Source organism: Mustelus asterias, chromosome 8, assembly GCF_964213995.1.
Source record: "Mustelus asterias chromosome 8, sMusAst1.hap1.1, whole genome shotgun sequence".
NCBI lineage: Eukaryota > Metazoa > Chordata > Chondrichthyes > Carcharhiniformes > Triakidae > Mustelus > Mustelus asterias.
The window spans coordinates 2,893,112-2,908,167 of record NC_135808.1 but is presented as its reverse complement, the minus strand read 5'-3'; the positions used below and the strand labels follow the sequence as shown (position 1 = coordinate 2,908,167).

The 15,056-nt window shown below is 48.8% G+C and overlaps 1 protein-coding gene across 1 annotated transcript in view; it reads right to left on the bottom strand.

The window, feature by feature from the left end:
* LOC144496744 (cytochrome P450 2K1-like) overlaps positions 1–14,566 on the bottom strand; it is a 34,816-nt gene extending 20,250 nt beyond the window's left edge. Inside the window, exons 1-4 of the mRNA XM_078217257.1 lie at positions 14,153–14,566; positions 8,484–8,646; positions 4,850–4,999; positions 965–1,125 (exon numbers count right to left, since the gene is read on the bottom strand). Of these exons, the coding sequence (XP_078073383.1) occupies positions 965–1,125; positions 4,850–4,999; positions 8,484–8,646; positions 14,153–14,353 (675 nt within the window). The 5' untranslated portion in view covers positions 14,354–14,566. The remainder of the gene's footprint in view (positions 1–964; positions 1,126–4,849; positions 5,000–8,483; positions 8,647–14,152) is intronic.
* Positions 14,567–15,056: the final 490 nt, after the last annotated feature.

Below are 15,056 nucleotides of genomic sequence, written 5' to 3'. Positions count from 1 at the left end.
GGGTTCGAACACACAACTTTCTGATCGAGGCAATTTGACATTAGCAACAAAGTCATAGACACCATAGAATCCCTACAGTGCAGACGGTGTCCATTCGGCCCATTGAGTCTGCACCAACTCTTACCTAGGCTTACCTTGTAACCCCACATAATAACCTTGCTAACCTATATATATCTTGGGACACTAAGGGGTAATTTAACATGGCTAATCCACCTAACCTACACATCTTTGGACACGAAGGGACAATTTAGAATGGCCAATCCACCTAACCTGCACATCCTTGTACACAAAGGGGAAATTTAGCATGGCCAATCCACCCAACCTACACATCTTTGGACACTAAGGGGCAATTTAGCATGGCCAATCCATCTAACCTACACATCTTTGTCCACTAAGGGACAATTTAGCATGGCCAATCCACCTAACCTGCACATCCTTGTACACTGAGGGGCAATTTAGCATGCCCAATCCACCCAACCTACACATCTTTGTACACTAAGGAGTAATTTAGCATGGCCAATCCACCTAACCTACACATCTTTGGACACTAAGGGGTAATTTAGCATGGCCAATCCATCTAACCTACACATCTTTGGACACTAAGGGGCAACTTAGCATGGCCAATCCACCCTGACTCTGCACATCTTTGGAGTATGGGAGGAAACCGGACACCTGGAGGAAATTCACGCAGACACAGGAAGAACGTGCAAACTCCACACAGTGACCCAAGGCTGGAATTGAACCCGGGTCCCTAGCACTGTGAGGCAGCAGTGCTAACTATTGTGCCATCATGCCTCCCGTAGCCACTGTGCCACCGTGCCGCCCCAAAGCCAAGTTGGCAGCCAAAGATTTCAGCTTCCTTTCTTTACTTTCAGGGCTGAGGTAGTTCCAGCTCTGATGGGTGCGAGTGCTATAGTAACCTGTGCATCGTGACATTCCCATCGGTGTCAGCTGCTGAAGTTACCTGGACCATGGGGCTACCAAGCAGTCGAAAGCTTTCATGGACCATGTTCCCAATGCTGAGAAAAGTCTTGTCCTCATAATCAAACCGGTTTCCAAATACTATGGAGCAGATGACATTGGCTGTCGCAAAGTTAGTTATAACATCTGTGTTGAACGGCTGATCTGAAAACATGAAGATGCAGAGTGTAGACAGATAAATATTCATCATCGCACAGGGTTAGCCTGAATCTGAGCACATGTGAGTGTTTCCAAACCTTCCCTGTTCTTGCTTCTTTGTACACACACTCACTCACACACATACACACACTCACTCACACATATACACACAGACTCACACACACACACACTCACTCACACACTCACTCACACATATACACACAGACTCACACACACACACACTCACTCACACACATACACACACACACACTCACACACACTCACACACATACACACACTCACAGACTCACACACACACACTCACACAGACTCACACACACACACACTCAAACACACACACACTCACAGACTCACACATACACACTCACACACACTCAAACACACACTTACACACACACACTCACAGACTCACACATACACACTCACACACACACAGACTCACACACACTCACACACACGTATACTCACACACACACTCACACACACTCACACACACACACTCAAACACACACACACACACACACACACACTCAAACACACACTCACACACACTCACAGACTCACACACACACACAGACTCACACACACACACACACTCTCACACACACAGACTCACACACACTCACACACACACACACGTATACTCATACACACACTCACACACACACACACACTCACTCATACACACACTCACACACACTCCCACTCACACATACACACACACACACACCCCCACACACACACTCTCACTCATACACACACCCATACACTCACACTCATACACACACACACTCACGCACACACACTCACACACTCACACATACACACACATTCACACACACACTCACAGATGCATACATCATGGCTCAGTGAAAGTTGGAATTAAACCTAACACTCCCCGTTCAACTTATGAAAAGTTGCCACAGTTGTGGAGCTTGCTACTTCACTATCCACTGAAGCCTGTAATCGGTGGAAAGTTAACAATGTATATGGTCACCTCACCACATCTTCAGATGGTGCCCATTATCCCCTGCTGGCTCCGTTCAATTTGAACTCCATTTCTGGCATTCTGTGCATCCCTATTTTCCATCCTTCTGCCACTGGTTCCACCTGTGCCTTCAGCTTCCGAGGCCCAAGTTCCAGAATTCCCTCTCTAAACCTCTCCGTCTCTCCTTCCATCTTCCCAGATCTCCCGTAACACCTCGCTCCTTTTGACAGACCTTTCCTATCACCTCCTCAGTGGCGAGGGCACAAGCATTGGTCGATAATGCCACTTGTGAAACTCCTGGCAGCAGTTTGCAATGGCCCAGGCCCTAAATAAGAGAGTGATTTCCTGTTGAATACTTTCTTACACAATGGATCCTGGCCTATCTTCTCTTTCTCAGATGGCTGAGTCACTCAGATCCAGAACAAGAGAACAAATGTGGCAGTGGAGCATATCCCTGAGTAGAACTCACTTGATTTCAACCCATTAATTTAAATGATTGATAAAATCAGAGAGGCTTCATCCCTTCCAGGCACTCAGTCCTTCACGGTTGATTAGTTGCATTCAATGCTTTTAGACACAGGGAGAGAAAACATGTCATTCTGAATCATTTCTTTCTTTTTTTTAACTAATTTATTTTCACAAAGTTTTATTTTCAGTTTCCCAGGTTTGGCCTAAGCAAGAGAGTATGTCAGGGACTGTATGTATCTGATGTGTCTCCCTCCTTTGGGAGGCGATGGCCCAGTGGTATTATCGCGAGACGAGTAATCCAGAAACTAAGCGAAGTCTCTGGGGCCCCGGGTTCGAATCCCGCCACGGCAGATGGTGGAATTTGAATTCATTTAAAAATATCGGGAATTAAGAATCGAATGATGACCATGAAACCATTGTCGATTGTCAGAAAAACCCATCTGGTTCCCTAATAGGGAAGGAAATCTGCCATCTTTACCCAGTCTGGCCGACATGTGACTCCAGAGCCACAGTCTCAACTGCCCTCTGAAATGGCCTGGCAAGCCACTCAGTTCAAAAGTGACCAGGCATGGACACTAAATGCTGGCCAGCCAGCGATGCCCATGTCCCTAAAATAAATAAAATAGAATGGTAGAATCCCGGCAGTGCAGAAGGAGGTCATGTGGCCAATTGAGCCAAAACTGACAACAATCCCACCTGGATCCTTACCCCCCAGCCCCACATATTTACCCTGCTAATCCCCTTGACACTAAGGGGCAATTTAGCATGGCCAATCCACCTAACTTGCACATCTTTGGAGTGTGGGAGGAAACCGGAGCACCCGGAGGAAACCCACGCAGACACAGGAGAACGTGTAGACTCCACACAGACAGTGACCCAAGCCGGGAATCGAACCCATGTCCCTGGCACTGTGGGGCAGCAGTGCTAACCACTGTGCTGCCCCAAATAACCCCGAATATGCCCCAGATAACATTGGGTCATCTTACTGCACTAACACATAGGCTCATAGAGTCATAGAGGTTTACAGCATGGAAACAGGCCCTTTGGCCCAACTTGTCCATGCCACCCTTTCTTTTTTTTAACCCCTAAGCTAACCCCAATTGCCCGCATTTGGCCCATATCCCTCAAAACCCATTGTACCCATGTAACTGTCTAAATGCCCTTTAAAAGACAAAATTGTACCCGCCTCTACTACTAGCTCTGGCAGCTTGTTCCAGACACTCACCACCCTCTGTGTGAAAGAATTGCCCCTCTGGACACTTTTGTATCTCTCCCCTCTCACCTTAAACCTATGCCCTCTAGTTTTAGACTCCCCGACCTTTGGGAAAAGATATTGACTATCTAGCTGATCTCATTATTTTCTAGACCTCTATAAGGTCACCCCTCAGCCTCCGACGCTCCAGAGAAAAAAGTGCCAGTCTATCCAGCCTCTCCTTATAACTCAAACCATCAAGTCCCGGTAGCATCCTAGTAAATCTTTTCTGCACTCTTTCTAGTTTAATAATATCCTTTCTATAATAGGGTGACCAGAACTGTACATAGTACCCCAAGTGCGGCCTTACCAATGTCTTGTACAACTTCAACAAGACGTCCCAACTCCTGTATTCAATGTTCTGACCAATGAAACCAAGCACACTGAATGCCTTCTTCACCACTGTGTCCACCTATGACTCCACTTTCAAGGAGCTATGAACATGTACCCCTCGATTTCTTTGTTCTGTAACTCTCCCCAACGCCCTACCATTAACTGAGTAAGTCCTGTCCTGGTTCAATCTACCAAAATGCATCACCTCGCATTTGTCTAAATTAAACTCCATCTGCCATTCGTCAGCCCACTGGCCCAATTGATCAAGATCCCGTTGCAATTGGAGATAACTTTCTTCACTGTCCACTATGCCACCAATCTTAGTGTCATCTGCAAACTTACTAACCATGTCTCCTATATTCTCATCCAAATCATTAATATAAATGACAAATAACAGTGGACCCAGCACTGATCCCTGAGGCACACCGCTGGTCACTGGCCTCCAGTTTGAAAAACAACTCTCTACAACCACCCTCTGGCTTCTGTCAAGAAGCCGATTTTGCATCCATTTAGATACCGCACCCTGGATCCCGTGAGATTTAACCTTATGTAACAACCTACCATGCGGTACCTTGTCAAAGGCTTTGCTAAAGTCCATGTAGAGAACATCAACTGCACTGCCGCCATCTACTTTCTTGGTTACCCCTTCAAAAAACTCAAAGGCTCACCTTTGTAAGATTCAATCTTTCTCACCAGGAATCCGGCTTCTTCGATTATTTTCTCCTCGATGGATTTTTTGCCCATTCCAAAATCCCGCAGGGTGGTGAGCATGAATCTCCGCATTTGTTTCCACGGCTCCCCATTGGACCAGACAACGCCTATGGGACAACCGAAAGAAGTCCGTCAACACCCTCAGTCTTTGCTCAGTGAGCTGCAGAGGTCAAAGGCCAGGGGACGCCAAATTCTCAGAATCAGACAGAATCAGAATCCCTACAGTGCAGAAGAGGCCATTCGGCCCATCAGGTCTACACCAGCTCTCTGACAGAATTACCCAGGCTCTATCCCCGGCCCTATCTCTGTAACCCCACATTTCTACCATGGCGAATTCAGCTAAAGTAGACATCCTAGGACATTAAGATGCAATTTAGCACAGCCAATCCACATAACCTGCACACCTTTGGACACTAAGGACCAGTTTAGCACGGCCATTCCACCTAACCGACACATCTTTGAACACTGAAGGGTAATTTAGCATGGCCAATCCAACTAATTTACACATCTTTGGACAATGAGGGGCAATTTAGCATGGCCAATCCACCTAACCTACACATCTTTGGACACTAAGAGGCAATTTAGCATGGCCAAGCCCCCTAACCTACACATCTTTGGACACTAAGAGGCAATTTAGCATGGCCAAGCCCCCTAACCTACACATCTTTGGACACTAAGGGCCAATAAAGCATGGCCAATCCACCTAACCTGCCATCTTTGGACACCAAGGGACAATTTAGCATGGCCAATCCACCTAACCGACGCATCTTTGGACACTAAGGGGCAATAAAGCATGGCCAATCCACCCAGAGGAAACCCATGCAGACATGGGGAGAAAGTGCAAACTCCTCACAGACAGTGACCCGAGGCAGGTCCCTGGTGCTGTGAGGCACTGTGCCACCGAGCCACCCCTGGTCAAGAAGGTCATATTCAGTAACCCCCCCCCGATAATTGAGCTCTGAGTTCCTCTCCAGGTGTTATTGTCTTCCTATTTTTTTGCAAATGACGCTTGGTTCCACTTTAATAAAACTTTTTGAATTTGCATGCTGTGGTTGTAATGTGATTCACACCTACTCATGACTAACACAGACAGGATATTATTGTGGCGCTATTGTACTTTCTTCCATTTAGTACAGATTATGATTAACTGGGGAGACAGGCGTTGTGGACTAGCTCGCTCATTTTCTGCTTCCAATAGTCTCATAATCATGCTGCACTGCATAATAGTCAGAATAAATCCTTTCCCCGGTTTTCTTCCCCGACTAATCTGCAAATTGGAAGCGATTAGTTTGGTTGAGCGTAATATTTCCAAAGTAACAGACAAATATAACAGGGAAAAATGAGGATCCGTATGGGGAATATTCCCTTGTACCTCAGTGCAGTGTCATAGAATCATACAAACATAGAATCCCTACAGTGCAGAAAGAGGCCATTTGGCCCATCGAGCCTGCACCGACAACAATCCCACCCAGGCCCTATCCCCATAATGCCACGTATTTACACTATTAATCCCCCTGACACTAAGGGACAATTTAGCATGGCCAATCCCCCTAACCTGTACATCTTTGGACACTAAGGGCCCGATATTACCATTTTCATTCTACGTGCCGAATCTGGGCGTAGTACCGATCCGATTTAGAAATCTGCTTTCAGGCGCCCCCAGACACTCTCAGCCATCTCCAGTCCCATTCGCGCTGTGGGTGGGTCTTAGCGAGGCCGGAACGATCGGAGCCCTGAACTGCGCATGCGCAGTTAGAAAAAGATTGGAAAAAGCACCCCCTTGTCAGATCGCTCCCGAGCCGCAGAAAGCGGAGAAAGCGGCCCGGGAGCGAAAAGCAGGAGCGAGGGTGTATCTCGGGCGGGCGGCGGGGCGGGGGGGGGGGGTGTAGGAGGAGGGAGGTGGATAAGATGTATCTCGGGGGGTGGGGCAGATGGATCTCTGGGGGGGGGCAGATGGATATCTCTGGGTGGGAGGGGCAGGGGGGTCCGCTGCCACTCTGCGGGTGATTGGTGGGGGAGGGGAGGGGGGCAGGGGTGGTGATCGGTCTGGGTAGGGGGGTGGATAAGGGAGGCAGTGATTTGTGTGGGTCGTGGGGGGGTGGATAAGGGGGGCAGTGATGTGTGTGGGTAGTGGGGGGGTGGATAAGGGACACACACACACGTCACTGCCCCCTTATCCACCCCCCCCCACTACCCAGACCGATTGTCACCCCTGCCCCCCTTTCCCCCCCACCGATCGCCCGCAGAGTGGCAGTGGACCCCCCTGTCCCCCCCACCAGAGATCCATCTGCCCCCCCACCAGAGATCCATCTGCCCCCCCCACCAGACATCCATCTGCCCCCCCCCGAGATACATCTTACCCGCCTCCCTCCTCCCCCCAACAAGACAGCGATCTGGCCTCACTCCCCCCCCTACAAAGAACTTGCCTCACTCCCCCCCCACTGCCCAGAGAATGGTCTGGCCTTACTCCCCCCCACCACCAGGCAACGGTCAGCCCTCCCCCACACCACCAGACAACGATCGGCCCTCCCCCGCCCTGCCAGAGAACAGCTGACCCACCTCCTCCTCCTCCCCCAACCAGACAACGATCTGACCTCACTCCCCTCCTCCTCCCTCCAACCACAGAATGATCTGACCCGCCTCCCTCCTCCCCCCCCCCCCCCCCCCCCCCCCACCACTGATCTGAGTCAGAGAGCTGTTGGAAGCTCTGACTTGCTCTTCAGAGGCTGGAGTGCCCGACTCAGACTTTTATTCAGCAGGTCCCTAAAAGTGCGGTTCCGGATTGGTAAACGCGGTGGTAAAGGGGGAAATGCTGGTTAAAATGCATTTAAATTGTCATTGCGCCTGACTTGGGCATGGAACGGATCCCCGCCATTCGCAGGTCTCGGTAAAGGGGCGATCTGCGCGGTCGCAGGTGCAGATCGCGATAAAGGCCTCACACCCGACTTTACCACTATTTCGCGCCTGAAAAGCGGGCCCTAAGGGGCAATTTAGCATGGCTATGGGGTGACACGGTGGCACGGCAGCTCGCACTGCTGCCTTACAACACCGGGGACCTGAGTTCAATTCCAGCTTGGGTCACTGTCTCTGTGAAATTTTCCCCATGTATGTGGGTTTCCTTTGGGTGCTCCAGTTTCCTCCCACAGTCCAAAGATGTGTAGGCCAGGTGAGTTGGACATGCTAAATTGCCACTCAATGTCAGGGGGATTAGTCGGAAAAATAGATAGGTTATGGGGATATGGCCGAGGTGGGATTGTTGTCGGTGCAGCCTCGATGGGCTGAATGGCCTCCTTCTGCATTGTAGGGATTCTATGATTCTAATCCACCGAACTTGTACATCCTTGGACACTAAGGGGGTATTTATCATGGCCAATGCACTGAACCTGCACATCTTTCGGACTGTGGGAGGAAACCGGAGCACCCGGAGGAAACCCACGCAGACACGGGGAGAACGTGCAGAGCCGAGGCTGGAATTGAACCCAGGTCCCTGACGCAGTGAGGCAGCAGCGCTAACCACTGTGCCACCGTGCCATCAAGGACGGTCCCTGTCACAAGGTCAGGCACTTTAAGAGCAGGGTGGCAGGAACTTACCGGATCCTTCTTTCAAAACGTTCATGATTGGCACGTCGGGTCTGCCGACGAACTCGTCAGCGTGATTAATGAGAGCATTCTTCACTGTCTGGTAGCCGGCTAGCACCACCACTTTCTCCGTACCCAGTCTCACAGAGTACACCGAGCCATACTTCTCTGAAAGCTGCAAAGATAAGAAACAAGCAGAGTTCATCATTTAGCGGGTAACTTGCAGCATTCGTAGATGGTGTTTGAGGAAGATGGGCGAGAGGGGGTTTAAGCAACACATTTAACCAACTGGGCTGAAGTTGCTATCTACATTCTATCCAGTGCTTTGTAAGGATAAATATTTTTAAGTTTCAATTTATTTATTCGTCACGAGTCGGTTTACACTAACACCGCAATGATGTTACTGTGAAAATCCCCCAGTTGCCACACTCCGGCACCTGTTCAGGTACACTGAGGGGCAATTTAGCATGGCCAATGCACCCTAACCAGCACATCTTTGGAGTGTGGGAGGAAACTGGAGCACTCGGAGGAAACCCATGCAGACACGGGGAGAACATGCAAACTCCGCACAGACAGTGACCCAAGCCAAGAATCGAACCCGCGTCCCTGGCGCTGTGAGACAGCAGTGCTAACCACGGAGCCACCGTGCCGCCCTATTTTACCTCATAGCTGCCGTGTTAGGTGACTGCCATGGACCATTAAGCCATCGCATTGGGAACCGTGCCTGAGGGAACTTGGATTCTAAAGCTATTCATTATTATTGTGCTTCCGTCACCAACCTAATCCTCCCTTTGAATATGCACCATGGGCCTCACAGTAGCACTGCTGCCTCACAGCGCCAGGGACCCAGGTTCAATTCCGGCCTCAGGCTGTGTGGAGTTTGCATGTTCTCCCCGTGTCTGCGTGGATTTCCTCCGGTTTCCTCCCACACTCCAAAGATGTGCAGGTTAGGTGGATTGGCCATGCTAAAATGTCCCTTAGTGTCCAAAGATGTACAGGTTAAGTGAATTGGCCATGCTAAAATGCCCCTTAGTGTCCAAAGATGTGCAGGTTAGGTGGATTGGCCATGCTAAATTGCCCCTTAGTGTCCAAAGAGGTGCAAGTTATGTGGATTGGCCATGCTAAATTGCCCCTTAGTGTCCAAAGATGTGCAGGTTAGGGGGATTGACCATGCTAAATTGCCCCTTAGTGTCCAAAGATGTGCAGGTTAGGGGGATTGACCATGCTAAATTGTCACTTTGTGTCCAAAGGTGTGCAGGTTAGATGGATTGGTCTTGGTAAATATACGGTTTTGCAGGGATGGAGCAGGGGGGAGAGCCTGGTTGGGATGCACCTTCAGAGGGCTGGTGCATACTTGATGGGCCGAATGGCCTCTTTCTGCACTGTTGGGATTCTCTGGCTCTAGATGTCTGGGATTGCTGAATTTAACCTATGAATCTTAATGTGCCTGGTTCTCCATCTCTGTTCAACTGTCAAGAGGGGAGCTATCAACTGAGGCATGCTGACCATTTATAGGAAACAGCTAATGATTGAGCCCAAACTGGGCTCAAAGCCAAAATCAAACTCAGGAAGGCGGAAGAAGAAACACATTGACCCAATCTACCACAGGGCTTCCTCCAATTGCAGCTACTAGTTCATTTCTCTGAGATTTCCCTCTCCCCAGTGTCTGGAGGTTAATGCTCGCCCCACGAAACGGCAGGACCACTGTTTTTCTGACTCAATTCTTTTGTTCATTCAGAGGGAGAGATTAGCAGATTTTTTTTTGGCATAGGGGCCTATTCAGGAAAGAAATACAAGACAAGGAATAACGGTGAAAGCTTTTAAATGAGAAAGGAAAATATCCAAGTGTCTGGGGCAAGGAGTCATATTTTACAGAGATATTGCTTCACAGAGTTAGCTTTCTACACTTCAATAAATTTGATTCATAGAATTATAGAATCCCTGCAGTGTCGAAGAGGCCATTCAGCCCATCGAGTCTGCACCGGCCCTGTTACCCAGGCCCTTTCCCAGCCCTATCTCCGTAATCCCACACATCTAACTCAGCTTAGCATGGCCAATCCACCAAACTTGCACCTCTTTGGACACTAAGGGGCAATTTAGCATGGCCAATCCACCTAACCTGCACATCTTTGGACTGTGGGAGGAAACCGGAGCACCCAGAGGAAACCCACGCAGACACGAGGAGAATTTGCAAACTCCACACATTCACGGGGATTAGTTGGGTAAATACGTGGGGTTATGGGGATATGGCCTGGGTGGGATTGTTGTCAGTGGAGACTCAATTTAATACGAGGCAGTTCCATTTAAAAGTCTGATGTTGCCATCAGACTCTTGAATGGACCTATCTCGCCTTAAGTTGATCTTTCTCTACACCTTAGCTCTGACTGTAACACTATATTCTGCACCCTCTCCTTTCCTTCTCTATGAATGGTATGCTTTGTCTGTACAGTGCACAAGAAACAATACTTTCCACTGTATACTAATACATGTGACAATAAATCAAATCAATGGGCCGAGTGGCCTCCTCTGCACTGCAGGGAATCTATGATTCCGACGGCTATAAATATTTTGTAGTGATGTTGGTGAGGGATAAATATTGACTCGAACACCACACAGAGATCTATTGTCCTTTGATCTGTAAATCTATAGAAAGGGCAGCGGGCCCTCAATTTAATATCTCACCCAGACGAAGGAGAAATGATTAAAGGGTTTGCAGGAAACCGGCTTCAAAGATAAAGCGAACAGTTCCTTTTCCAGTTAATATTTATTTTCTTGCCATCAAAGGCGAGTGATGTTGCTGCTGGGAGAGGAAAGACTTTCACATGGTGGCGATCTCGTGTCAGCCGTGAGAATTCCTGAGTCAGGTACAGGTTGGATGAAGCAGAAAGGGTTCTTCCTGTCTAACGGATGGCTGAGCCAATTCAAGCAGTGGGCATCTCAACCGCAGATATCGCAATGGCACTCAACTAACCCAAAATTGCTCCGCTGACCATGAGGATGATCCATCAGTCGAATCACTGTGTGGAGACTTTCAGCCTCTCAGTTCATGCTGAGTTTGAGCACAGGAGCCAGAGGTGAAGAGTAAGTTCTAACCAGGTCATGGAAACATAGAAACATAGAACCAAGGATCAGGAGGAGGCCATTCAGCATTTCGAGCCTGCTCCACCATTCCTTTTATAGAATCATAAAATCCCTACAGTGCAGAAGGAGGCCATTCAGCCCATCAGACCTGCACCAACAACAATACCACCCAGGTCCTATCCTCGTAACCCCTCGTATTTACCCTGCTAATCTCCCTGACACTAAGGGGCAATTTAGCATGGCCAATCCACCTAACCTACACATCTTTGGACACTAAGGGGCAATTTAGCATGGCCAATCCACCTAACCTACACATCTTTGGACACTAAGGGACAATTTAGCATGGCCAATCAACCTAACCTACACATCTTAGGACATTAAGGAGCAATTTAGCATGGCCAATCACATCTTTGGACAGTGGGAAGAAACCGGAGCACCCAGAGGAAACCCACGCAGACACGGGGAGAACATGCAAACTCCACACAGTCACCCGAGGCCGGAATTGAACTCGGGTCCTTGGCAATGTGAGACAGCAGTGTTAACCACTGTGCCACCGTGCTGCCCATGATCATGGCTGATCATCAAATTCAATATCCTGATTCCCCCTTCCCCCCATATCCCTCGATCCCTTTCGCCCCAAGAGCGATATCTAATTTCTTCTTGAAATCACACAATGTTTTGGCCTCAACTACTTTCTGTGGGAGTGAATTCCACACATTCACCACCCTCTGGGTGAGGAAATTTCTCCTCACCTCAGTTCTAAAAGGTTTACCCCTTATCCTCAAACTATGACCCCCTAGTTCTGGACTCCCCACCATTGGGAACATTCTTTCTGAATCTACCCTGTTTAACCCTGTTAGAATTTTATAAGTTTCTATGCGATCCCCCCCTCACTCTTCTAAACTCCAGTGAATATAATCCTAACCGATTTAATCTCTCCTCATATGACAGACCTGCCATCCTAGGAAACCTTCACTGCATTCCCCCAATAGCGTTTCATATTCATTGCTAATCACTACCATGATCTTATTGAATGGCAAAACAGGCTCAGAGGGTCCGAATGGCCTACTTCTGCTCCCATGTTTGTCAGTGCTTGTATTGGTATCAAGTGGAAGCAGTACCGAGCTCAGGTGTGATGCCCTGCGACTGCGGGGTATCCCAATAGTACCCGCCCTCTGGAATCACCTGAGGAACAGGTAGGGTACCGATTGGCATCTGACAGCCTTGTAACAACATGGGTGGGGCACTTGAGGTGAGGAGAGGCTAAACTGGAGCAAACAAGACTAACGACATTCTGAGTTCGACAGGATTGGAAACCACCTCCCAGTGAACAATCCCTGTAGCAAATCACTGGCACACAAGTGTGAGGTACGAGTAAGAGTTAAATCATAGAAATCCTACAATGCAGAAAGAGGCCATTTGGCCCATCGAGTCTGCACCGACCACAATCCCACCCAGGCCCTACCCCTATATCCCTACATATTTTACCCGCTAATCCCTCTAACCTACGCATCTCAGGACACTAAGGGGCAATTTTTAGCATGGCCAATCAACCTAACCCGCACATCTTTGGACTGTGGGAGGAAACCGGAGCACCCGGAGGAAACCCACGCAGACACGAGGAGAATGTGTAAACTCCACACAGACAGTGACCCGAGCCGGGAATCGAAGCCAGGTCCTTGGAGCTGTGAAGCAGCAGTGCTAACCACTGTGCTACCGTGCTGCCCAGATTGGAATTTGTCTTCAGTTGAACAAATTCACAGTAAATCCTTCAGAGAAAGCCAAGGGGAATCTATGGCAGTAAAAGATGATTTGGATGATTTCTCTGCTGACTGGCTAAATCGACAAAAATAAAATTGATGAAGGAGCCTGGAGCCCATCAATACTCACTCTGACCATGAGATGTTGCAATCTCATACACTGCCCCTATCCCCATAACCCCACGCATTTACCCTCACTAGTCCCCCTGACGCTAAGGGGCAATTATTGGGGCAAGGGGCAATGTTGGCAATATTCTACAAGGGGCGGCACGGTGGCACAGTGATTGGCACTGCTGCCTCACAGCGCCAGGGACCTGGATTCGATTCCCGGCTCGGGTCACTGTCTGTGTGGAGTTTGCACATTCTTCCCGTGTCTGCGTGGGCTTCCTCCGGGTGCTCCGGTTTCCTCCCACAGTCCAAAGATGTGCATGTTAGGTGGATTGGCCGTGCTAAATTGCCCCTTAGTGTCAGGGGGACTAGCTAAGGTAAATGCATGGTGTTATGGGGATAGGGCCTGGGTGGGATTGTGGTCGGTGTAGACTCGATGGGCCGAATGGCCTCCTTCTGCACTGTAGGATTCTATGATTCTCAGAAAACAAATCAAATTCCAACAACCCATATTACATGGGTGAATGAAGTGAAGTAACCCCACAATTCAACTCTAAATATCCTCCCCTCTTAGGAATGTGTCAGAATATCTCCTTATAGGACTTAGATGTACCTGTGCACCATGGGAATTTAAACTAACAAATTCTAAATAAATCAGTTAACTCTTCAAGATCCTCAACATTCGCTGTTAACCGCCATCCACAGTGCCTGTCTGGTGGCTAATTTTTTTACCTCGACCAGAGATTTGTAAAGCCTCTTCAGATCCAACTGATGAAGGTTGCCGATTATTGGGAGGGGTGTGGGTCCAGGGGGGTAGTTGATCCGAGGGCTGTCTCTGGAACCGGCGAGGAAGTAAATCAGGAAGATCACAAGTAGGGAATAAAACAGTAAGGTGGTGGTGAGGCTGGCTGGAAGCAGGTTTAACAGAAACATCGCAGGCGGATTTTCTGTGAAAGCAAACCACTCCGGTGCTTTCACTCTGTGTCTTCCTCGTGCAGAGGTATCGACTTTTGTTGACTCTGCTCAAGCGTTTTGACACTCCGACCTCGCCCGACTGGTGCCTAATGTCGATCCTGAAAGAGTCACATTCCAAGCATAATTTGCAGCCTAAAATCAAACCACCTTGTGCCTTATGGCATCAACGTGGGGTCATTGGACTATTGACTCCACAGTCATCCACATCTATTCACTGAGCCTCAAGTGGACGGTAACCCATAGTAACCAGGACACATCGATTTTGTCTTGCAGTTGTGAAAAACGCCCTCCGAGCTCCATTAACCCCTCACAGAAACATAGGAAATAGGAGGAGGAGGAGGCGGCCATTCAGCCCAAAGTTACATCCCCAGTGTGTTCCAAAATCCAAAGAAGGGACAGCCACCTTGGTGTCACGCAGCCCTCTCATCTGATGTAGATGGTGAGAGGTAGGGGAAGATGGTGGCATCGTGATATCATCACTGGACTAGTAATCCAGAGACGGAGCCTCATGCTCTGCGGGACATGGGTTCAAACCCCACCACCGCAGCTGGTGGGATTTAAATTCAATTCATTAAAAAATCTGGAATTATAAAGCTAGTCTCAGTAACGGCGAATGTGAAAATATCATAAATTGTTATAAGAGCTGTTGTGGGGTAAATCG